We start from the raw sequence: 23,745 nt of genomic DNA, 5'->3' as shown, positions 1-23,745 counted from the left end.
CCAACCCAGGCATTGACATGAAAGCCCCTGCTGCACAGATGCAACCCCCTTTCCCCAACTTCTACACCACCCTCTCATTTAAATATACACATGCAAATACATTTAAGAAACTTTCATTCCACTATAATAGACTATACTGTTTACGTGGGGGAAGTGAGTTAGAATAGATAGCAGAATGCTCATCAATCATGGTCTTTTGTGAATAATTACATTTTTTCATATATGTTTGCCCCATTTCTAAGTGGAAACCCATGTGCAAAGATACAGATACACATCACACTTGTCACTTTCTGAAGGTTGCTATCATTTAATTGCAAGTGTAGAAACTAAAATTCATAATCCACAGAGGTTTACTATTAAGAAAAATACCTAAAAAGGTCTGCTTAGCCATTACTTTTAAATTAGTTGTTACATAATATTAAAATTGGGTACATGCTCTAATTAAGACATAACCCTGGTCCCTAACTAGGATATCTAATCTAGCATCATTACTTGCCTTAAATTAAAGTAAATGCAGACCTAATTAGATAAATACAGTAGTTATCATGATCTGATTATTAAGCAGCAATTTGCAAGTCCTGTTGTGAAAGAAAATTTCATCTGGTTTTGTAAATATTGAAAGAGAGTGGTGTAACGGAAACTGTGTAGCCTTGGAATAAGAGGGGGGAGTCCCGTTTGTTGTACTGAATTTTCCTTTGCTGGGTAATTTGTTTTGTATGCTCTTGTCTCAGTTCATTCTGTGCTGCTGTAATCAGATTTCACAGACTGGATGATTTATAGTGAATGGAAATGTATGAGCTCATTTCTTGGATGCCCAAAAGTATAAGGTAAGGAAGCTGGCACCAGGAAGGGCCTCATGTTGTGTCCTCATGTAGCAGAATGCAGAGAGGCAAGAAACAGAGAGAAGGAACGTGAATGGAAGGCTCATCCCTAATTGTGGAAGGTGGTGCCATGTCCCAAACACTTCCTAATAGGGCCCACTTCCCAACATCCCACCTGGGATCAGCCATGCCACACATGCCTTTGTGGGCACAGTCAAGTCACCAGGGTGTTCCTATGAAAACAAATGAGTGCTGGTCTTTCTGATTTGAGGTGACCTGCAATCAGCACAATGTCACTATTGTCTGCAACATTCAGGTGTGATCTGTAGTAGTTTCGATCCTGAACACCTTCTGAATGGCCATGTGCTAAATGTGGGGTCCCCAGAATGGCACTGCTGGGGGTAGGGACCTGAGAGGATCAGGGCCTAGTGGGAGGAAGATGGACTACCAGAGTGTGCACGTCTTTGCTTTGGCCATGAGGTGAGCAGCAGCCTGTCACATGTCCCTGGCTGGGCTGCTTCAGCTCAAAAGAACAAGGTCAGTGGCCATAGAGTGGAACCTCTGAAACTATGAGGGAAAAAGAAACTCTTTTCTTTACTTACATGAATAACTCAGTTATTTTTGTCACAGTGGTGAAAACTAAGAAATCTTGTGACTTTGTTTTTACTCTAAGGAGTAATTTTCTTTTTTCTTTTTCTTCTTTTTTTTAGATTTTTTTCTTTATTAAGAAATTTTTTATTCATTTTACATACCAACTACAGATCCCCCTCTCTTCTCTCCTCCTACCCTCCCCCAGCTTTCCCCCAACCCATCCCCCATTGCTTCCTCTGAATAGCTAAGGGCTCCCATGGGGAATCAGCAGAGCCTGGTACATTCAGGTCCAAGCCCTGAAGAGTAATTGCCTTAGTCCAGAAAAAAAACATTTCAATAAGAAATACAGAAGAACTACTGTTGTAGAATGTAAGGTGTGTTATTTTTGTTTTATGTTGCATTTGTTTAACTCTGTGAATCTGTGTTACTGTGCCTATCTAAAACACCTGATGGTCTAATAAAGAACTGAGCGGCCAATGGTGAGGCAGGAGAAAGGATAGACAGGGCTGGCAGGCAGAGAGAATATATGGAAGGAGAAATCTGAGAGGAAAAAAACAGAGTATCCAGAAAAGGAGGAGGACACCAGGGGCCACCCACCCAGCTACGCAGCCAGCTGCAGAGTAAGAAATAATGAAAGGCATACAGAAACAGAGAAAGGTAAAAGCCCAAAGGCAAAAACGAGATGGCGTAATTTAAGGAAAGCTAACAGGAAACAAGCCAAGCTAAGGCTGGGCATTGCTAAGTAAGAACAGGCCTCCATGTGTGATTTATTTGGGAGCTGGGTGGCAGGGCCCCCAAAAGAGAAAAAAAACACCAACAGCAAACCACTGCAGTTGTCACCTGGCTGTCTGTGAACAGGTGACCCGTGCCCGTGGGGCAGAAGGCAGGCCTAGGAGCGGCTTCATTTCTGGTGACTTCTCTGCTAAGTGCAGAACTGTACTGCAGAACCATCCCTAGATTTGGTAAAGCAGGCCACGCTTCCATCCTTTCTGACTCTCAGTCATGTCTGTGTCCTCCTGACCCACCTTTGGTCTCACTTGCAGCTTGCCTTGAGGGTGAAGGCCAAGGTTCAGATTCTCATTCAGTCTCTCCCTCCTTTCAAAAGCACGCCCCGTCTTCTGAGGAGCAGGTACATGGGGAGGGATCTCCCTGGTGGCCCTGATTCGGTGGAATCCCTTTCTCATCCTCAGTTAGTACACAGCCACGTGTTTGTTTCCGGTGAGATTCATTGGCCAACAGCTCAGTCTGGCCTTAGTTTACCTCTGGGCCTCCTGCCAAGCACTGACACTCTATGTAAGGCCTTGGTGCACACTCGGCACTTGATGAGATGCCACTCATGTCTCGGCAAAGGATGGGAAAAGAGTTCTGTAGAATTCCATAAAATATTTACACACCCCAAACAAAACACGGGTCTTTGTAACACCCAGGAGTGAGGTGAGTTTAACACCATCTCAGCTTTGTACCCAACCTCTTTGCGCCTGTACCATGGCCACATGGAGTTAGAGTGACTGTAGTTCTCGTCCTGGTGGCAGTAAGATCAAGATAAAAAGTCCTGTCTGTGACGCTTCAAGTACTTGACTTTCCAAGGAATGAATAAAAATAGTCCCCAAACAAAAATTGTAAGTGACAAGGAAACAAAAGAGTGAAATCGTGCGGAAGAGGGGCTGTAGAACCCGAGCCACTTTGAGTCACACGCAAAAGTGTCTTTTAAATGCTTACCTGTTCTTCACTTGGGCGAGTGGCCAGCATGTGTAAGCTTTGACTGGGTCACAAGTAAGAAAGATGTACTGTCTGTCCACAAGGAATGATGACATACCATTTAATTAGAAAACTTAGAAACAACATATGACAAATGTGATGTGGCAGAACATGACAGTGACTCATTCCATCTATAAATGATACACTCAAGACAAAGTCCTCAGCAGTGCCAGTACTCATGAAGACTACCAGAACAGTCAGGGCTTTCTCAGAGCCATGTTCCTGGGAGGTGTCTCGTTTGGTGGCAAGACATACCAGGGTTAGAATCCAACTATTCTAATCCTGAGAAGCAAAGCCAAGTGGCCTGGATCAGCACAGTCACCAACCTCACAGCATGGAAGCTGTTCCTGCAGGCCCTGAGTATCAGCCTGCTGTAGCTCCTGTGCTTGCGTTGTGACAGGCAGAGCCAGCCAGGCCCTCCCTACAATACAGAGAAGTCTGCCATCTACCATCTGCCATATTAGCCTTGCTCTAAACTTTAGTCAACACTATCCTGTCAAGAGGTCTTTCAAGTGCTAGGTAGTATTCTTCTCAGCTCCATCAGTGTGAATCGGATACACTGCCAGGTGCCACACACAGTAATGCTCTGAACAGAAAATATGGAGTGTTGGCTTTCTGGTTGAGAGTAGTGTGACGGCCATTGACAAACACAGTTCATCCCTATGAAGTCACATGGGACATCTTACTTTGTTGCAGCCTACTTTGTGCCAATTTCCAAGACATCCAAAGAACATCTGAATATCTTGCATGTCCCCATTCTGAAATGAGACACCTCTGTACCCTGCAGGACCCCAGTCTCCAATGAGACAACTCTGTATTCTGCAGGACCCCAAGTCTGCAATGAACCCCTCTGTACCCTGCAGGATCTCAGGCTCCAATGAGACATCTCTGTACCCTGCAGGATCCCGGTCTCCATTGAGACATCTCTGTCATATCAATGTACCCAACAGGGAAGAGCTGCTTCCTCTTGGAGTCTTGGTTCTATGGGGTTCTGTGTATCCCCATTACACACATTATATAGCTTTTCTTTTCTTTGCTCCTTATTGAACTAAGTGGGACCTGCTGTGTTCTCATCTCTTCTGATGGTGAGTTCAATCTTGCACAGGGAATGAGCAAATGAATATATTAAAGAGAGGATGTGACTTGAAAGGATGTTACCTGCTTAATGCAGTTCTGGCTCTTTCAGCTGAAGGTTCAGAGTCTGTGACTAGTCATAGTGAAGGAGAAAAGGTAAAATGAACTCAATGGTGTTGAACTTTGCAAGGCCTTCGTAATTTGACTTCATCACTTGGCTGGATGCATGAAAAAAATTATATTATCACATGTAAAGGCTGAACAGGCTGGACAGGCTGGGGTCAGCAGTGTGCTGGGGGCCTCAGATCTGAACTTCAGTTCAAGGTGATTGAAAGAAGATGCTGAAGTCCCTGGGTGGCAGCAGGTGATAGCATGGTTACCTGTGAGGGATACACCCATGTGTATGTTTCTGTCCTCTGCTTCCACATCTCTATTTCTTCCTTCTTCCCCTTACCCAATTGCCACCACCCCTGACACACAGTGCCCCCTGTCACTTGGCCTCTTTGGGGTTTAAGAAATGTTCCACCATGCTGCTGGGCACAGGCTCTGTGTGCTTCCCATCCTCATGCACCTGTGGAGCACTGTTTTCCAAAAACCAAAAGGGACAAACAGAACTAAACTAAAATGATGCCATGCTTCTTAAGTTCCACTGTTCCTTTATGTAGGAGCACCACCAGAGAAAATAACACACTGCATACTGAAAAAAAAAAAAAAGCTAAATGAAAGGACTCAGAATGTTCTCACCACAGATGATAAATGTTTGAAAATATAGATGTTCTTACTTTGATGTGAACGTTCTACAACACACACACACACACACACACACACACACACACACACACGCACACATCAAACTATCATAGCCTCATGTTGTATCTTAGAAACGTATACATTTATGCTTCAGTTTATATTTATATGAAATAATCGTTTAGGGTTTCTTTAATTTTCTAGTAAGTGGTATATGGGAGAGAGGCTCCTATGTTCTCACTGAGAAGCTGAGGATGAAGTGAGAGGCCAAAATGGCAGACTGGGCAGAGTGACTCCAGGCTGTTCTTTGTAATTCTTGCTCCTCTCAGTCCACTATTCCCATCATCTCTTCTACTCTGAGCCCGGGTCCATATGGCCAACAGGTGAGGTTTAGTCCTCAAGCATGATCCACAGAAGAGCTGGGTGGCCTGTTCTCTGCCAGAGAGTTGAGGCATGAGATCCAGTGTTGATGTGCTGTGGAAATGCCAAATGCTGAGGGCATGCAAGAGAGTGAGACTTGCTGACTGCCACAGGTCTCCTGGACCTATGTCTCAGCTGTCTGTTAAGTCAGTGGAGGTTAAGGGCCAGTGAAGGACAGACCAACCTTGCTTATTGGGCCTTGGTCACCTGCTTGCTGCCACTGCCTGTTCAGCCCAACATGGCCACATTGATCTATTTCCATAGCGCTGACATTGTGTTTGTGTTTTTCACTGGTGCTCCAAAGCATTGTGCACAATTCCCATACCATTAAGTTCTGATGTCGGGAATGGCCTCCACAGGCTAGGTTTTCCTGGTCCTCTCTAGACTTCAGACCTCAGCAATCATTCTAGGCCAGCATCAACTACTCTCTTTGGTGAGACTACTATGTCAGGAACCTTGCAAATGTCCTGTGAGATGTCATTGCCCAGGTCCTGTAGAATACACCTGTCTCTATTCTACACCATGCCTTAAACCAAGGGTTCTGAGCACTACCAAGGTATTCACAGGCTTGCATGACATCAGTTTTGAGAAATGGGAAATTTGAAATCGTGATAGATGATACCTCCACATTTTCTCTGATACCAGACAGAGAAGAGGGACTATTAAAGCTAGAAATTAGTATTTCTTAGATCATCTGCCCCAGTCATCCCATGGATTAAGAAACTCTGAATCAAGCAGAGCTATGGTTCCTTTTGTTCTAAATGACAGTACAATGTGCTGCATGATGTGACCTAATTCAGTACTCTCAGACACTGGTTCAGTCTTAATCCAGTTGTGTTCTCAAAGACCATGGGCTCCATTTGCTTTATTAAAAAGGAGCCTTGGTCACTGTTGGGACTTGGGTGCTCAGATGATTTCACAGATAGGTTATCTGGGAGTTTCCTGGATTTCCTTGTTCATCTAGGCTTACACACTAGTCTTCTGTAACAGGCTCATTGAAAGCACATGGAGTCTTTGGCATGTGGCTTACCTTTCCTTCTTCCTTCCCTTTCCTTCCCTATACCCTTCCTTCCTTCCTTCCTTCCTTCCTTCCTTCCTTCCTTCCTTCCTTCCTTCCTTCCTTCCTTCCTTCCTTCCTTCCTTGGAACTCCTTATCTTCATCCCTCCACATTCCTCAGAGTGCTGGAATTACAGTTGTGTGCCAATATGCCCACCCTCTGCATTTTTAAAGGCAGGGACGCTCCCTCTAATTGTGTCTTCCTTGAGAATCTCCAACACTGAAGGGACACTGGCCACCTGATGCTCAGTGTGCAAGTGTTCCTGTCGTCTCCAGTTCTACAAGAACTTGCCTGAAATGAAAACTGTCTTTCTGATGTCCTGGAAAAGCCCAGGGTGTCTGCTACTGTGACTGTGGGGCTAGATTTTTGCTAGATCATGGCAAGGAAAGGTGTTGTTTGTTTGTTTTCTCGGCGTTCATTTCTCTTCGAGGAGAGGCATGGCTTTAATCAGAGTCATTGGTAAAGTCAGTGTCACTCCCAACTGATTAACTTTTTTCCCTCTAATGAGTGAAGTGCTCTAATTTCATGTTTGAAATTAACTTTCTTAATTAGTAATGATAAACACTACTTTGAAGAATCTTTGGGTGCCATTGGAGAACTCCAAACAGAGCCAGGCAGATCCCTGGGCCTGGCTGGCTGCACAGTCTAAGTCAAATCAATATGCTCCTGGTTCAGTGAGAGAGCTCCATCTCAACATACATGGTAGAAGACACCTAAGAAGGCTCAGTGCTGCTTGCCACCAAGCTTGACAATCTAAGTTTAATCCCAGGAAACAACATAGTAGAACAAGAGAGCAAGTTTCCATAGAACTATGGTTTGGTTTGGACACAGTAGAATGTGACAACAGAAATTACAATTATTCAATGAAATTACGGCCATGGAAAACTCTTGTGAGCAGAAACGGGAGAGGTCTGAGGAGAATGCTTGGGCACAGGGATCACTGGGCTTAGAGATGACCTGAGGCTGCAGTTGGTGTCAGCTCCTTGGTAGATAGTGCTCTTGTTGGCTAAGTGTTTTGCTGCAAATATCCTGGGTTGGAGAGATGGCTCAGAGGTTAAGAGACTATACTGCTCTTCCAGAGGACCAGTGTTCAGCTCCCAGCACCCATACCTGGTGACTCACAATTGCCCATAGCTCCAGCTTCGGGAAGATCCGATGCCTCTGGCTTTAGTAGTCTCATGCACTCACATGCACATACTCACACAGAGACATAAACACAGTTAAAAATGCTAAAACTGAATCTTCGAAAAGATCTTCTCAGATCTGTAGCAGTCTTGCATTGTCATTTAAATGTCAATTATCAACTTTGTAGCAAAAAACTGTACCTTAGTTCAGAGCATAGGGGCTTCTAGCATTAGCCCTCCCTCTTCTTACTTCTTGGCACTAATTTCCCCATGTCTGATTAGAATTTGATCTTGCCACAATGAACTTTCACAAAATATGTATGGCATATAGGGCTCTTACCAGCTGCTGATTTGGAGTCAAAAGCACAACCCAGATGCAAGATTTCTTCCTTAGTTAAGATAACACTTACTAACTAATGTACAAAACAAAACCTTCCATCTGCTCTTGTAAGGTAGGATTCAGTTTAAGACCCATGTTCAATGCTCTGACTTTGTGACAGGACATTGTCATCTATGATGATGACACTAAGAAACTGTACAGTTGAATTCTAAGAAAGCCCCCCCTTGCTGGCACACACACACACACACACACACACACACACACACACACACACATTAAAAACAATAAAAACCTCATGATGATTGAAGTAAGTTTGTGGTTTTGTGTTTGACCACATGATAGCTATCCTGGGAGCTTGTTCCCTGTGGCCTGTGTACTAGACAACTATAGGTTTGGATGTTGGAGAGGAGCTCAGAGGTTTTTCAATTGGAAATTGGATTCTGTTGTCATCTGTGTTCTGGAAGTATTTTAATGATCTCTTGCCTCCCTTTTGAATCTCAGTAGCATCTTCTAAGAGGTCAATATGCAAAACACCTCACCTTGATTGCTTGGCCTTCCCAATCCCTGTGTTGTGCTGGGACCAGTCAGATGGCTGGGGTCTGTAGCTTGAGTTTTTCTGCCTTGCCCACAGTCAGGACAATCTTTGTCACCCACCCATCCCACAGCCGCTCAGACCCAACCAAGTAAACACAGAGACTTATATTGCTTACAAACTGTATGGCCGTGGCAGGCTTCTTGCTAACTGTTCTTATATCTTAAATTAATCCATTTCTACAAATCTATACCTTGCCACATGGCTTATGGCTTACCAGCATCTTTACATGCTGGCAGTGACTCCTTCACTCAGCCTTCCACTTCCCAGAATTCTCCTCTCCTTGTCCTGCCTACTTCCTGCCTAGCCACTGGCCAATCAGTATTTTATTTATTGACCAATCAGAGCAACACATTTGCCATACAGAATATCCCACAGCAGGGGTCCTTCTGCTGTACCCACATGGAAATTGTAGATCAGCTAGGAGCAACTCTTCAGGTGATGGTCATTGACAGTTTTTATATCATCCTGTGTTTGACTATCACAGACAGTAGCAAGTGGTACAAGGAACCATGGGCTGCCTACCATTTGCCCTCTTTCAGGCCTTGGGTAGTAGGGCCTTAGCTCCACAGTGTCCTAACTCTCATGTCTGGATATTATGTATGGATTCCATTGTTCTTGACAGTAGGTAATGTTGTGGCTTCTAGGCTTGGGGTGTCAGAAACTCTTGGTCTTGATAGCTTTCTGGAACTCTAGGCTTAGAGAGATGACCAGTGGTTAAGAACACTTGCTGCTCCTCTGGAAGCTATGAGTTCAGTTCTGGACATCTGTAAATGCTGGGAACTCCTTCCCCAGGGAATCAGACAATCTCTTCTACCACAGAGTATGCCATCACACATGTAAATATAAACAAAAATAGGTCTTCAAAAGGAAGCCTTCCAAATTAAAATACATGTCAGATAAACTGTTAAGTATGTTTCAAATGCTACTTGGCACATAGCTGTCAGAAAATGGTACTTGTTTGAAAATGGTGCTTATTCAAAATTCCCATTAAATGCTGTGTGTGTATGTGTGTGCGCGCACATGCACACGTGCACGCTCATGTACACAGTGAGGATATCACTGTGCCTTCTCGTCTCAGACTGACACTGACTGCTCAGCTCTGCCTCTCCTTCAGCTGTCAAGCAGCTCCCTGCTCGGCTGTCATGACTGCTTCCATTTTCCCATCACCAGTTCAGTTTAACATCGCCTGCTCAAAGTTGAGAGAAGTCTTTCATCCTGTCTAAAGTTGCACCATGAATAGAGGCAAAACCAAAGGCTGTATACCAGCCTGATACCAAAAAGTTGAGCATTTTCCTTACACAGCCAGGGAAAGGGTGTCTGCACCAGTTACAGCCAACCTCACAGACAAATGCAGGTTTGTGCCTGCACCAATCATGGCATCACCATGTTGAACCAGCCACAGTGGTTCCTTTACAAGGTCGTGAGGTGAAATGGTCCCTTTTTGGTGTAAGTGGAAATGGTTTCAGGGTTAACTAGAGTTTCCTGTGGCTTTTTATAGCAAATATGTTTAGCACATCTGATGCCAGTAGTTGGGAATTGAAGGCAGAAGGGTTAAGAACTCGTAATCATCTTTGGCTATATCATGAGATCAAAGTCTAAGTTACATGATATCTTATCTCAAAACAAACAAAGCAACAAACAAATAAGAAACAGCAAACAGCTGGTATAAACACCAGCACAAACTGTCTGAAACATTACTGGATGTGGCTGTACCTTTGGGTACCAGACCAAGGAGCTACAGGGCATCAGTGAAGCATTATAAGGACAGACCACAGTCCTCTTGCTTGAAGTAGTCAGGGCAAGAGGGAACATTCCAGTGTCTGCCAGTTAGGAAGTCAATTCAAAGCATTCTGTGTCTGTTTGTTTATAGAAAAATATGTATCAGAAAGAGTGCTTAAAATAAGAACTTCAACCCATCCAGTTCTCCACAAACAGGAGAGTCCCCCTCATCTGTTTCTGAACATCAGCACAGGAACAGTGGACACATAGAATGTGGGGGCACCCAGGCTGCCATCCGAGTCTGGCACCTGCCAGAAAGCAGGCTCTTGCAATCCCTAACACTTTTTCTCATAAAGTGACTCAGGAGGTGCTCAGACTCCCTGGAAGCTGAAGGAAATGTATGTTTCCAGGTTGTTCGTGAGTGTAGAGGACAAATACTATCCACTCTACCCATCTTCAGTGTCAATATCATCAAGCCTGTTTTCTCTATGGAGCACAAAGTTGGAGCTAATGGAACCTTCTACTCACTGATCCTTGGTCTTTAAAGAAGAGCTTTCTCTGCATTTCTTGTTGATAAGCAAGTTGTTGTTTTGTTTTGTTTTGTTTTGTTGAGATAGGACCTCAACTATGTAGCTCTGACTGTTCTGGAACTCACCACATAGACCAGGCTGGCCTCAAACTCAGAGACCTGCCTGCCTGTGGTTCCCAATTACTGGGATTAAAAGCCTGCACCACCACACCTGGCTAAGAATGTTATTTTGAAAGCAAATAAACAAATACCCAGGGAAGGGTGGACCAAATGTGTAAACATTTAGTGGGTCTCAGGAAGCCTTTTATAATCTCCCTATCCCTTCTTAAATGAATGGCTTCCTTTGAGAACCCAGTTTTGGAGAATGCTCATCTGACTTCTGAAGTGGATTGCAAACTTAATGTACCAGTCATCCTTAGTTCTTTGAGAGGAAAGTGCAGCAGTTGGGTCATAGATGTGTCAGTGTGGACCGGCCATCACACAACCACTGCTTCTCTGCATTTTGAGTGTTTGCTTCTGTTATGATCGCTGTCCTTTGTAAAGAGCAGTTTCTCTGATGAGGGGTGAGAGATACGCTTGTCTGTGGGTATAAAGATGAATATTTAGGATTTAGTGAGGAATTATCCTGGTTTAGTAGAGAAGTGGTTGTAGGTTCTCCTCCAAGATGCGTGGCCTCACTTGTCCCTGGTAGTTAGCTAGTTTTCCAGTATCAGGCATGATGTCTCTCAGGTTGTGTGGGCCTGAAGTCAAATTGGAGAGCTGGTGCTTACCCCTAGGATGTGCCTCCCACTGTTGCACCCTTAGGGTTTATCATGCCACACTGGTTGTTGCTGTCATCCATAGGTGTTCTATATGGGTAGGACTGTTGGTTGCCTCTTTCTCGTGGAAGCATACATGGCATCTTCTGGTACCATCAAAGCTGCTCCTCAGCGAGGAAGCTCTTAGGTCAAACCCAGCTTGGGTCCTCCAGGTCCTGTGTCTGAAGTGCATGGTGTCTTCAGCAATAGGGATTACCTTCAAACTGGGATGCAACCAAGGGCAAGAGAGATAGAGTATAATGTTTTCGGAGTCTTTTGGATGCTTCTGACCAACAAGGTAAAAGGGGGTTTCTCATGCATGGTACTGGGGTTTTTGTTATGTAGTCTTTAGCTCTTGAGGAACATTGTCAGTTCAGGTGGGAAAATTACATTTAAACTATATGGTGTGTGTGTGTGTGTGTGTGTGTGTGTGTGTGTGTGTGTGTGTGTGTGTGTAAAATGTAATTTTAGGTAAATAGGTAATGATTCCTTACTACTTTTTGAGACATCCTTACTCTTACTTTACCCTCTCCTTTCCGATTAAGTTCCCAAATTTTTCCCATTTTCCCCTTCAAGTTACTTACATTCTGATATTCTCTCTATTGCCCCATGACATGGTCTTTTTTCCCTTTCTTGATTATATACTCACCTCTGAAGAATTGGAAGTAAGAAGCACAAACAGGAGAGAACACATGGCATTTGTTTTTCTGGGTCTGGGTTATCTCCCTTAGTATTCATTTCTAGCTTCATCTATTTATCTGCAAATTTCATTTTTCTTTACAGCTGAATTGTATTCCATTTAGGCTTAAAATGAAAAACAAACAAAAAAAAATCCAGCACCTTGCTCTGTAACTCAGGCTGAACTTGAACTTTTGATTCTCCTGTCTCAGCATCCAGAAACGCAGGTTTATGGGTGACCTCATCATCACAGCATGCATCTCTAGAACCCAAAGGCAGTTTTGAGACAGAGTGAAGAGTAATTCACTTTCTTATAGATGCTTCTAGATTTGTAAATAAATTGGCACGTTTAAAATGTTTTAACTTCAAAGTTGCAGGAGTTTCTTTTAGCATTTAAAGTGGTTGATCTTTTCCCTGCTTCTTCATTCTGCAAAGGGCCATTTTCTGCACAAAAGAACCTCATTTTCTTGATTGATTTTGGTGTCAGTCTGGCACAGTGAGAGTTACTAGTGTTGAATTACTGACTCCCATCCCAACCAAAAACACACTTGAAGTGAATTCTCTTTGGGAATGAGACCATCATAACCCAGTTTCCTCAAAGCTAGGGGCAATGACAGATGATCCAAATGCCCATGATCCTTCAGTGCCAATGACAAGATGACACTAATCAAAAACTTCCCTGAAAGAACACTGATTAGAGAATTACAACCTGGGGTTGAATGGAAAACAAAACATCCTCAGGTCAGGACTGAGATGCAGTGCTGCAGTGGGCAACCTTTCGGGTCAGGACTGAGATGCAGTGCTGCAGTGTCATCCTTTCAGGTCAGGACTGAGATGCAGTGCTGCAGTGGGCATCCTTTCAGGTCAGGACTGAGATGCAGTGCTGCAGTGGGCATCCTTTCAGGTCAGGACTGAGATGCAGTGCTGCAGTGGGCATCCTTTCGGGTCAGGACTGAGATGCAGTGCTGCAGTGTCATCCTTTCGGGTCAGGACTGAGATGCAGTGCTGCAGTGGGCATCCTTTCAGTCAGGACTGAGATGCAGTGCTGCAGTGGGCATCCTTTCAGGTCAGGACTGAGATGCAGTGCTGCAGTGGGCATCCTTTCGGGTCAGGACTGAGATGCAGTGCTGCAGTGTCATCCTTTCGGGTCAGGACTGAGATGCAGTGCTGCAGTGGTATCCTTTTGGGTCAGGACTGAGATGCAGTACTGCAGTGGGCATCCTTTCAGGTCAGGACTGAGATGCAGTACTGCAGTGGGCATCCTTTCTTTGTGAGCTTAGTGGTGTGTTGTTCCAACCCTAGTGGTCAGTAGTTTGTCAACCATCAACCCTCAGGGAAAATAACCCAATGCTCCGATGGTACCAGGTCTCAGTTTGCTACAGCCATTCATTTGATACAGAAAGAATGCTGCCATGGATGCCTGAATATTTCCTCACATGAGATTTGAACTTGCCAAGACTTTCTCAAATAAGCAGATTGTGGATTAGCCATTTTAGGAGCAGATAGGAACATTTGATGAGCAGATAGAAGCCAAAATATTTAATATTTCCACCTTCTTTCCATTGATCTGTGAGAGTATTTTGATTTTATAAATAAAAAATAACAATAAGACTCATGTCTACCAACTCTATGATGTTCAGTCATGACTCCTTAAACATGCATTAACAAATGATTTTTCAGTGTTGGGCCAAGCTACACACTGAGATTGTGGGCACAGACCCATGTTGAGTAGACAAACGCTGATACACTGACTGCTGCTTAGTAATTTACATGAGAGAAAGGCATAGAAAGCAAGTGTTGGTTAAACCAAGCTGCTTGTGGCACACCAGCAGAGGAGAATGCTGATCGGAAGAATCACAAGCCATGGTTACCTTTTTAGAGCTTTATTGGGAGAGAGGGGGAGAGAGAGAAAGAGAGAGAGAGAAGGAGAGAGACAGATGGAAGGAGAGAGCGGAAAGAGAAGGGGGGCACACAGAGGGCCCATCCGCTTTTTAGGCTGGGACGCCATCACCAGCTGGTGACATCATTAAGGACAGAATCCTTACAGCAAGTACTGGCTACTTTACTTCACCAACACATTCCAGGAAGACATGCTGTAACAAGTGGGGTGGGGTGGAACTTCCCAAGGATGTAAGGATTTGGTTGAAAGCTGATAGGTAAACTTATTTGTCTTAATCAGTGTTTGCTGGGAAGAGACACCATGACCATGACAACTCTTCTAAAAGAAAGCATTCAATTAAGGACTTACAGTTTCAGAGCTTTAGTTCATTGTCATCTAACGAATTCCCCCCAAGTGCCTGCCTTGAGGAGATTTCTATCAGGGTCCAGAACAGATGCTACAAGTAGCTAAAGATACTGATCTGAGGGGTATCAAATGAATCTGAGCACACTGAGTTCTTTAGTCCATTCACTTCATTCTTCTAAGTCAATTCTATCTATACAGTTTCAGCCCTGTCCTCACATTCAGCTCCTCTCTGAGCCCAGTTTTCCTGTCCTCATAGTTTTAGTAAGCTCCTATGCTTTTGACCTGATCTTCGTCCTCCGTTCCTCCATCATCCATCCATATCTTTCCTGACTCCTTATCCCTGGCCCTGATAAACTGTACAAGAGATCTGCTTTACCGTCTACTGAACCTCTGTCTTCCTCTCTTCTCTCTGGCCATGAGGTTTTGTCTCCCTCTGGAATTTTGCTCTAGTTCTTACTGCACCTGGTTATGCAAAAAGCCCTATTGTCCTCACTCAATCTCTCTGCCATGCCCCTAGGCATGAAGGAAGGGGGATGGTCTGAGCTTCATTTGCACAAGAAACAAAGCCATGCATCTAGAAGCCTGCTTAGTTAGTTACCTAGAAGTTCAGCAGCTCTGAGCTTAGCTGTTTGATGGTCTTTAGTATTTGGGCACACAAGAATTTCATACCAGAAGACAGTTAAATATTAAAAACTATATAACACCAAATATTCCAAAATAAATGGCTTGCCTTTTGATAGACCCTTGGCCAAAATATAGCCTTAATACACAGCTGTATCTCTTTAATAGATTCTTGCGGCCCACAAGAGTCATCATTATGGGAAGCATGGCACCATGCAGACATGGTTTTGAAGAAATAGCTGAGAGTTCTACATCTGGATCCACAGGCAGAGAGAGAGAGAGAGAGAGAGAGAGAGAGAGAGAGAGAGAGAGAGAGAGAGAGAGAGAGAGAGAGACTGGGCCAGGCTTGTACTTTGGAAAATCTCAAAGCCCACCTTCAGTAACACACTTCCTCCAACAAGGCGACACCTCCTGGTCCTTTCAAATAGTGCCATTGACTAGCAAGCATTCAAATCTATGAGCCTATGAGGGCCAATCTTACTCAAGCCACCACAATATCACTGGGCACAGGGGAGGGACAAAGGATATTGAGGGGGGAGAAGGGACACTTCAGATATAGAAGTAACAAGGACCACATGGACTTCTCCATTCCCCAAGAAGGCTGGAAAGCTTAATAATTAAAGGGTAATGTGAGCACCTGATAAATAGTTTTTCAGACAGGTAGAAGACCATCAGGGCAATCAGAATTCAAGAGCCATCAAGGGATCATTGTGGTTTATTCTCAGAACAAAAAGAAGTACAGGAAACTGTAGATAGGAATTTCATCTGTAGACACGCATCTTAAAAGGCCCACTGTGGGCCAAATAAAGAGGGTTGTAGCAAAGTGTTGTCACTTTTTGCACTGGGAATGGGTCTTCCCAATCTATGACTGTCTTTGCATTCTCCTAAAGTTTTATTTATGTAGTTTTTGAAGAGCAGAGATTTAATTTTTGCTGATGTCCAGCTTAATTATTTACTTTTTGTTAGATTATACTTTTGCCCTTTTATTTAAAAACACATCACCAAAACTTTTTATTTTCTTTTTGATTTTATAATTTTCTTCTAGAAGTCATAGAAGTTATACATTTGAGCTAATTTTGTATGTAATGTGAAGCAGAGGTAGGAGTAACTATTATTATTATTTGGCTATGGCCATTTAAGCTTTTAGCATCATTTACTGAAGAGATTATCAACTACGTTGCTATTTAGGTTTCCAAAATAGTAAGTGATGGGACTCTGCCCAGTTTCTTCTTCAGTCAGTTTGTCTCTGTGGTTTTTGATGGGCTCCTGTAGCTTTCTAACAAGCCTCACATGCAGATTTTGGACCTGCACATCTGCTCTTCAAAGTTATTCTCTCGATTACAAGTGCTTTGTGTTCCCACTGAATTCTGGGAGCACAGTCTCCATCTCTAATATGAAGAGTTGGCATCTTCATGTCCAGCTTTGGCTGCACAAACAGCACCTTTCTTCATTTGTTCAAGCCTTTCTCATTTTTTTCCCCACCATGTTTCTAGTTTCAGTGTGTGTACTACACTTCTGCCAGGTGTGTGCCTTGATGGTACTGTAAATTGTGTTGCCTTATAAGCTTGAGTTTCTAGTGTTCTGAATAGCATATAACAATGCAGCTTGTTTTTTCTTATGTTGGCCTTGTACCTTGCAACTTTATTAATACATCTTTGTAGCATGAATCCTAAAAGTTCTTATTAATAAAAACAAACCTGTAGCTGGGTATTGGGGTGAATGCTGGAAGATCAGAGAAGCAGAACAAACCAGTTTCCTCACCTCACCAATTTCTCAGGTGATCCTGTTTCCTCAGACTGGATGCCTCTCAGCTGAACTGTGCTGCTCAAAAGCCTAAAAGCTTAAGCAGCCAAAAGCTTCTAGTTTCTGGTCTTCAAGCCTTATATACCTTTCTGCTTTCTGCCATCACTCCCTGGGATTAAAGGCTCACTTTCTGGGATTAAAGGTATGAGTCACCATGCCTGGCTCTTTCCAGTGTGGCTTTAAACTCACCGAGATCCAGATGGATCTCTGCCCCCCAAGTGATAGGATTAAAGGCATGTGTGCCACCATTTTCTGGCCTCTATATCTAGTGGCTGTTCTGTTCTCTCACCCCAGATAAGTTTATTAGGGTGCACAATATTTTGGGGAACACAATATCACCACACATCTTAATAACAGTTCTTGTAAGTCATCTCATTACAAATGAACACCACATTACTTCTTCCAGTCTAATCTCTATGCCACCCATGTCTTTACTTTGATGATGCTGTTTTGCTGTCTAGAACTCCCAGTACTCAAGCTCAACAGAAATGAGAAGGGCAGCAGCTGTACATCTTTTCTGACCTTAGAGGAAAGTACCAAGTGTAAAGATAGCTAACAATTTATAAAGACTACATTTACATATGTGATTGTCCTAGTTAGTGCTTCTATTGGTGTAATGAAACACCATAACCCAAAGCAAGTTAGAGAAGAAAGGGTTTATTTGGCTTACACTTCCACATCTGAGTTCATCACTGAAGGAAGTCTGGACAGGAACTGAGACACAACAGGAACCTGGAGGCAGGAGCTGATGAAGAGGCCATGGAGGAGTGCTGCTTCCTGGTCATCACAGCTCGCTCAGCCTGCTTTCTTATAAAACCTAGGACCACCAGCCCAAGGATGTTATTACCCACGATATGCTGAACAACCCCCCCCCAACAAATCACTAATTAAGGAAATGCCCTACAGTCTTGCCTATAAATTGAGGTTTCCTCCTTTTAGATAACTCTAGCCTGTGTCAAGTTGGAATAAAACTAGCCAGCACAGTGATTAAGCAGTTTCTATTCTATTTCTAGTTTTCAGAGAGTGGCTTGTTTTTTTAAGATCAAGAATTTTGTCCAATTCTTCTCTGTATCTGCTATGATAGGATTTATATGTTTAGTGGCTTAGGATCGGGTAATCTTTCTACACTAGAAAGAAGGCATGAAGAGTATGTGTGGAGATGCCTGTAACGAAGAGATGTTTTATGTGTTTATGATGTACACGATCCTTTGATTTCATAAGTGACCACCCTAGTTCTCTGTAGCAGTATGTGGCACCTGGTCATGACAGACAGTCTTCTCTTCATGGCAACTGTTACCAGACAGATGCAAAGGAAATAAACCATTCAAAGGTGAGGTGCCTTGCAAGAAGTACTGCCCATTACCAAAACTATGGGGGCATATCTTTCAGGAAACTACCTTTAGGCCAGGCAGGAAGCCATAGGCTATCCCAGCAGCAGTACAGCAGAGGGCATTTCAGGGGTGAGTTTCAAGTCTAGGATGGTGAAGATAATTACTGTATCTTGCATTGACTATATGTCTACACCTAGAGAGTTGCTATGCCAACAGGAGTTGAGCTCTCCCTCATTGTGTGGGATGTCATGTAGAAACAAGGTAGGGGATGACAGGACAGAGCACTTAACTGAACAAAATGACCTCTCTGCGGCCCCTGCCCCTGAATTGCTCCCACTTGTGTCAACCTGGTTTTCCAGCAGGGCTGGACAAGCTTTTCCAATACTGACTCCCTCATCAGAACCACCTATCTATCTATGCCCCTCCCGGCCCCTTGCTGGCTTTCTCCATGTGTTCACTCTGTGTGATGAGGCCTAGGATGCACCTGCAGGGCCTCCACAGAAGGGTAACAGGTGTGGAGGATGAAGAGTGGCCCACGCAGCTCAGAGTCTGCCCCACACATGGAGGAAGTGATGCCTCACACTGTAGTAGTACCCGACTGCCGTGGTGTATCCTCTTCAGAGAAGAGCTTGCTGCAGCACTGGGCATGTGCAGAGTGAGCAGCTGGGTGGTGTGATGCACTTCCACGGGAGATGCGATCAGTTGGGCTAACTCTGATCAAGAAGGGAGAACAGAGGATAGGTGTTTACACTGTGCAATAAAAGTGGCTTTTCTACTAAGTTAAGGGCCTTTGAGGTTTCCTTCTTGCTTTGGTGCCATGACTATTACAGATGCACTACTTTGAGATGGTTTCAAGGACTGTACCTACTCCAAGCTCTGCCAGAGTTTCCGTCCTGTTGTTTGTTTTGTTTTTATTTTGTTTTGGCTGCTGGCTACTGAGCCAGCTCTGAATCATTGGCCCTGGATGCTGGAGACCACCAAGCAGACTCTGCATCCTGAGGAGTGTGGTTGCCCTGGCTACCTCAAGAGAGCTAGGCTGAATGGGTCTAAGTCTCCTTCAAGGGAAAGGGTACTTCAGAAAAAAAAAGACCATTTTCTCTTTTCTCTCTCAACATATTACAGAAAAAGTGTTTCTAGAAATTCTCCAGGGTGCTGATGCTCAGAGGTTCAAGACATAGAAGAGTAAATACTTTTCACAAAGCAACCACTAAAGCATTTACTCTACAACAGAGGCTGAAAGAGCTTTCTATTTAAAGAGACAGATGCAAACACTTGTTCTGTCTCAACTGTTCACTTCTGCTGTCATAGTCCAAAGCAGCCAGAATGGTGAGCTCCCAGATGGGCATGGCTGAATTCTACTACAAAACTCTTTGCAGAAACTATGGGTAGGCTAGTTTTGACTCTCTGGACATGGTTTGCTCATTCTGCAATGATGAGAAGAGGCAGTAAGACAAGGAATGTGCATAGGAGAGTAACAAAGAGGAATACAGCTTCTCGACCCACAATAGAGTTGTCTTGGGGTGCTCTTTGATACTTGGTACAGTTTTATTTCAGCAGAGAGTGGAAAGTGTATGTATGTATATGTATATATGTGTGTGTATATCAGTGCAGTTATATGTTTATTAGAATATATTTTATGGTTGTAAATTATGTCAGAAAGGTCCTGAATCACACTGCTATAACAAGGAATCTCAGTGGTCAGAGGCTTAAATCATAGTTTCTTCCTCTTCCTTGTCTTAACTTAGCCATCATGTTGGTGGATGCCTCTGTTCCATAGTCACTCCAGTACTTAGCTTGCTTCCATGTCTTGATCTAGCATACCAAGGACATTTTCATGTTTTACATGTTGGAATCTAGGTAACTGCCTATCCATCTGGGCTCGCGTTGGTGTAAGAAAAAGGCAGCTAATGGTTCAACCACAGATATTACATGAGCTGTGCCCAGTCTGTTGGTGAAAAACAAGTTGTCTCGCCACACTGTGATGCCTGAGGGACGTCTACAAACCCAGACTCTTAGGAAAGGAGTTATTGTAAAGGATGACTGGTGATACCAGCTGAGGAAGGAAACATTTAGAGCCACTTGAGTGGAAGACAAGATAGGGTCTATGCTTTGTGTCTCAGGTTCTTGATGTAGGTGTAACACAGAGCTTGAGTGAATGAACATTTCTCCCAACCCCATTGCACTACCAACATTCTAGCAATTACCTGGTGTGTGTGTTACCTATTGCTATGTAACACATTGCCCCCAAACTTAGCTAAGCAATTCACATTGAGACCTTATAATTCCTCAGAGTCAGGAAGTCATGAGGAACTCAGCTGTCTGTCAGTAATTCAAAGTGTCTCAAGAAGCCACAGTCAAGCTGTCACAGGATCCACTGAGAGACAGACTGCCTCCAAGTTCACTCGCACGAACGTGCACCAACAGCTTCAGCTCCTCAAGTGGATACTTCACAGGCTGGCTGGACTAGTAATCAACATGGCACTCCTCAGAGTGGTACTAAGAAAGGTAAGATGAGGTGCATGATGGGAGCTAAGGTCAACTGTAATCTAATCTTAGGAGTGATATATGTCTTCGATTTTGTGGTATTGCTCCAAAGTCCAGTCTTACCAATAGTGGAAAGATGACACAAGGAACCATCTTGGTGTCACCACTATGCTAGCTGCCAAAAAGTATCACGCATTACATGCTGTCATCAAGCCTGGAACAGACTACTCTGAGGAACAGCAATACTCTAATGAGTCAAAAATGCGACCTGTGAGAAATTTTCTCAGATAAAACTGCTTGTGGCTCATTGAAGTCAATGAATAAAAATCTTACTTTGTAATCTCAGGACTTCTTGAGATCTTCAGTACACTGGCTTTCTTCATAAATCTCAGCAGGATTGGGACACATGATAGAACATGTGCCTCACACTTACCAGACCTCTGGGTGTTTTCGTGGAACATCAATTAATAATTTCCAGAGAAAGGATGGTGTTCTGGGGTAAGAAAATAAACACCCCAGAGGAACACAGCTCCCCATTTTACACGGATAAGGACAGAATAATCATCCAATGTTCCAAAACTGGTCACGGGTTGATCAGTGACTGACAGCATGAATGTGGTGCTGACTTCGACACGACTGAAATCTTCTCTGAGGGGACATTTGCACCCTCCCCTTGTATGCTGTCCTCCCATCATATAACGCAGAATATTCTAAATGCTGACTTGTAACATCTGAACAGTTGCATCGCCTCACCCAGTGCAGCGCGGCAATTAGTCCTGACGGGCGACACCACCTTCGTTTCGTTTAAGTTCATCTTCAAGGCCCGACTTGTGAGAGGCCTTTCATGTAAGTGCTGCATATTCATGGAAGTGCTTGAATGATTCAAATGCTTCTGGTAGGAGGGAAGATGGGAATCATAGGGAGGACAAGTGTTTACAAAAAGCAACTTAATTAGGGTGCGAAGGGAGAACTGGAACCACAGTGAGCCGAAGTGGCCCGAACCTGGAGCCGCAGTGTGCTGTCCTGACATGGGAGTCTGCTTAACTGTGACCTCCGAGGTGAATCAACAGCAGCCTTGTAAACACAGGGCGCACATTCTCATAGGTTTATGACCTGTGAATATTAAAAATTCCCACTTTCTCTGTGATTAACTCCCAGCTACTGATTGGTACCTCCTGTGACTGTTCAGTCTTTTTTTTTTTTTAAGTCTTCTTTCCTACATTACATTCTGACTGTAGTTCCTCCTCCCTCCCCTCCCCCAGGGCCACCCCACCTTCATCAACCCTCAGAAAAGGGCAGGCCTCTCGGGGACATCAACCAAACAGCATTACAAGCTACCACAAGACCAGGCACATAGCATCACGTCACGGCTGGACAAGGCAACCCAGTGAGGAAAAGGGTCCCACAAGCAGGCAAAACAGTCAGAGACAGCCCCTGCTCCCACTGTTAGGAGTCCAACAGGAATACCATCTACTCAGCCATAACACACATACAGAAAATCTAGGTCAGACCCCTGATCTCTTCGAGCCTCCATGAGTTCTGATCAGTAGATTCTGTGTGCCCTGTTGTCCTGTGCCCTGACTCCTCTGTTTCCTCTCACCCTTCCTCCTTCTCCTCAGGACTCCCTGAGCTCCACCTAATGTTTGGCTTTGGGACTCTTAATCTGCTCCCATCACTTGCTGGATGAAATCTCTCTGATCTTGTTAGTAACAATTATACTAGGCTCTGGGCCCAGAACACTCTGCAGGCAAGACAAACTATAGGTTGAAAGTTTTATGGCTGGCTTGGTATCTTAGTTAGGGTTTCTATTGCTATGAAGAAACACCATGATCATGGCAACTCTTATAAAGGGAAACATTTAATTGGGTGACTTATAGTTTCAGAGGTTTAGTCCATTAACATCATAGTGGGACATGATGGCATGCAGGCAGACATGGTGCTGGAGAATGAGCTGAGAATTCTATATCTTGATCCAAAAGCAACAGGAAGTGAACTGAGGCACTGGATGTGGCTTGAGCATGTATGAGACCTCAAAGCCTACCTTCACAGTGACATGCTTCCTCCCACAAGGTTATACCAGACTTTTACAAAGCCACACCTCCTAATAGTGCCACTCCCTATGAGCTTATGGAGGCAATTACATTCAAACTGCCACAGTTGGTATCCCACTCCCTCCACTTGAAGACTTGTCTAGTTACAGAAGATGTTCAGATCAGGCTCCATGTCCCCCATTACAAGGAGTCTTTGCTAGGGTTACTCTTGTAGATTCCATGGAGTTTTCATTGCACTAGATTTTCACCTCACTCCCAAATGCCCCCAATTCCAGTCATTCCTCCCAGTATTTTCTCTCTCCATTCCCCCTGTTCCCAACCCTATCTGCCCCCATCCATCCTTAAAATCTATTCTATTTCCCCTTCACAAGGAGATACGTGCCCCCCCTTAAGTCCTCCTTGTTACTTAGTAGATCTGTGCACCATAGCATGGTTATCTTTTACTTTACAGCTATTATCCACTTAGAAGTGAGTACATACTATGTTTGTCTTTCTGGGTCTGGGTTACCTCACTAAGGATTTCTTTTTTCTAGTTTCATCCATTTTCCTGCAAATTTCATGATGTGATTGTTGGGAGGGGGAGGGGGTTTGGTTTTTTTGTTTGTTTTTAACAACTGAGTAAAATGTGTAGATGTATCACATTCTCTTTATCCATTCTTAAGTTGAAAGACATCTAAGTTGTTTCCAGATTCTGGCAATTACAAATAAAGCTGCTATGAACATAGTTGAGCATGTGTCTTTGTGATAGGATGGAATGTCCTTTGGGTATATGCCCAGGAGTGATATAGCTTAGTCCTGAGGTAGATTAATTTCCAATTTTTTGAGAAACCTCAATATTGATTTCCAAAGTGGCTGTACAAGTTTGCACTCCCACCAGCAGTGGAGGAGTGTTTCTCTTTCAGTCTGGTAGTTCTTTTTAGCTCTGCCCAATGGTAATTTGAGTTACACATGCAATTGTA

At 43.8% G+C, this 23,745-nt stretch overlaps 2 protein-coding genes across 2 annotated transcripts in view; one reads left to right on the top strand and one right to left on the bottom strand.

The window, feature by feature from the left end:
• The window catches only part of Gabrg3 (gamma-aminobutyric acid type A receptor subunit gamma3), a 606,777-nt gene that overhangs the window by 261,423 nt on the left and 321,609 nt on the right, over nucleotides 1–23,745 (top strand). The gene's annotated exons all lie outside the window — the stretch shown is intronic.
• LOC143272040 (uncharacterized) lies at nucleotides 17,582–21,926 on the bottom strand. Its single transcript, XM_076565562.1, has 3 exons — nucleotides 21,489–21,926; nucleotides 18,846–18,964; nucleotides 17,582–17,737 (listed from the first exon to the last, which is right to left on the bottom strand). The coding sequence occupies exons 1-3, from the start codon at nucleotides 21,763–21,765 to the stop codon at nucleotides 17,729–17,731; spliced, it is 405 nt and encodes a 134-aa protein (XP_076421677.1). The 5' UTR covers nucleotides 21,766–21,926; the 3' UTR covers nucleotides 17,582–17,728.

Source organism: Peromyscus maniculatus, chromosome 1 (assembly GCF_049852395.1).
Source record: "Peromyscus maniculatus bairdii isolate BWxNUB_F1_BW_parent chromosome 1, HU_Pman_BW_mat_3.1, whole genome shotgun sequence".
In the NCBI taxonomy this organism is placed as follows: Eukaryota; Metazoa; Chordata; class Mammalia; order Rodentia; family Cricetidae; genus Peromyscus; species Peromyscus maniculatus.
Note: the sequence above shows the minus strand (reverse complement) of the source record. Positions and strands in the feature narration are given on the sequence as shown.

Coding starts and splice junctions, on each gene's coding strand:
- LOC143272040 (XM_076565562.1), bottom strand. CDS start 21,765: ATGTCAGGACAGCACACTGCGGCTCCAGGTTCGGGCCACTTCGGCTCA. Junction 18,965..21,488: donor TAATTGCCGCGCTGCACTGG/GTGAGGCGATGC, acceptor CTTCTTGATCAG/AGTTAGCCCAACTGATCGCA.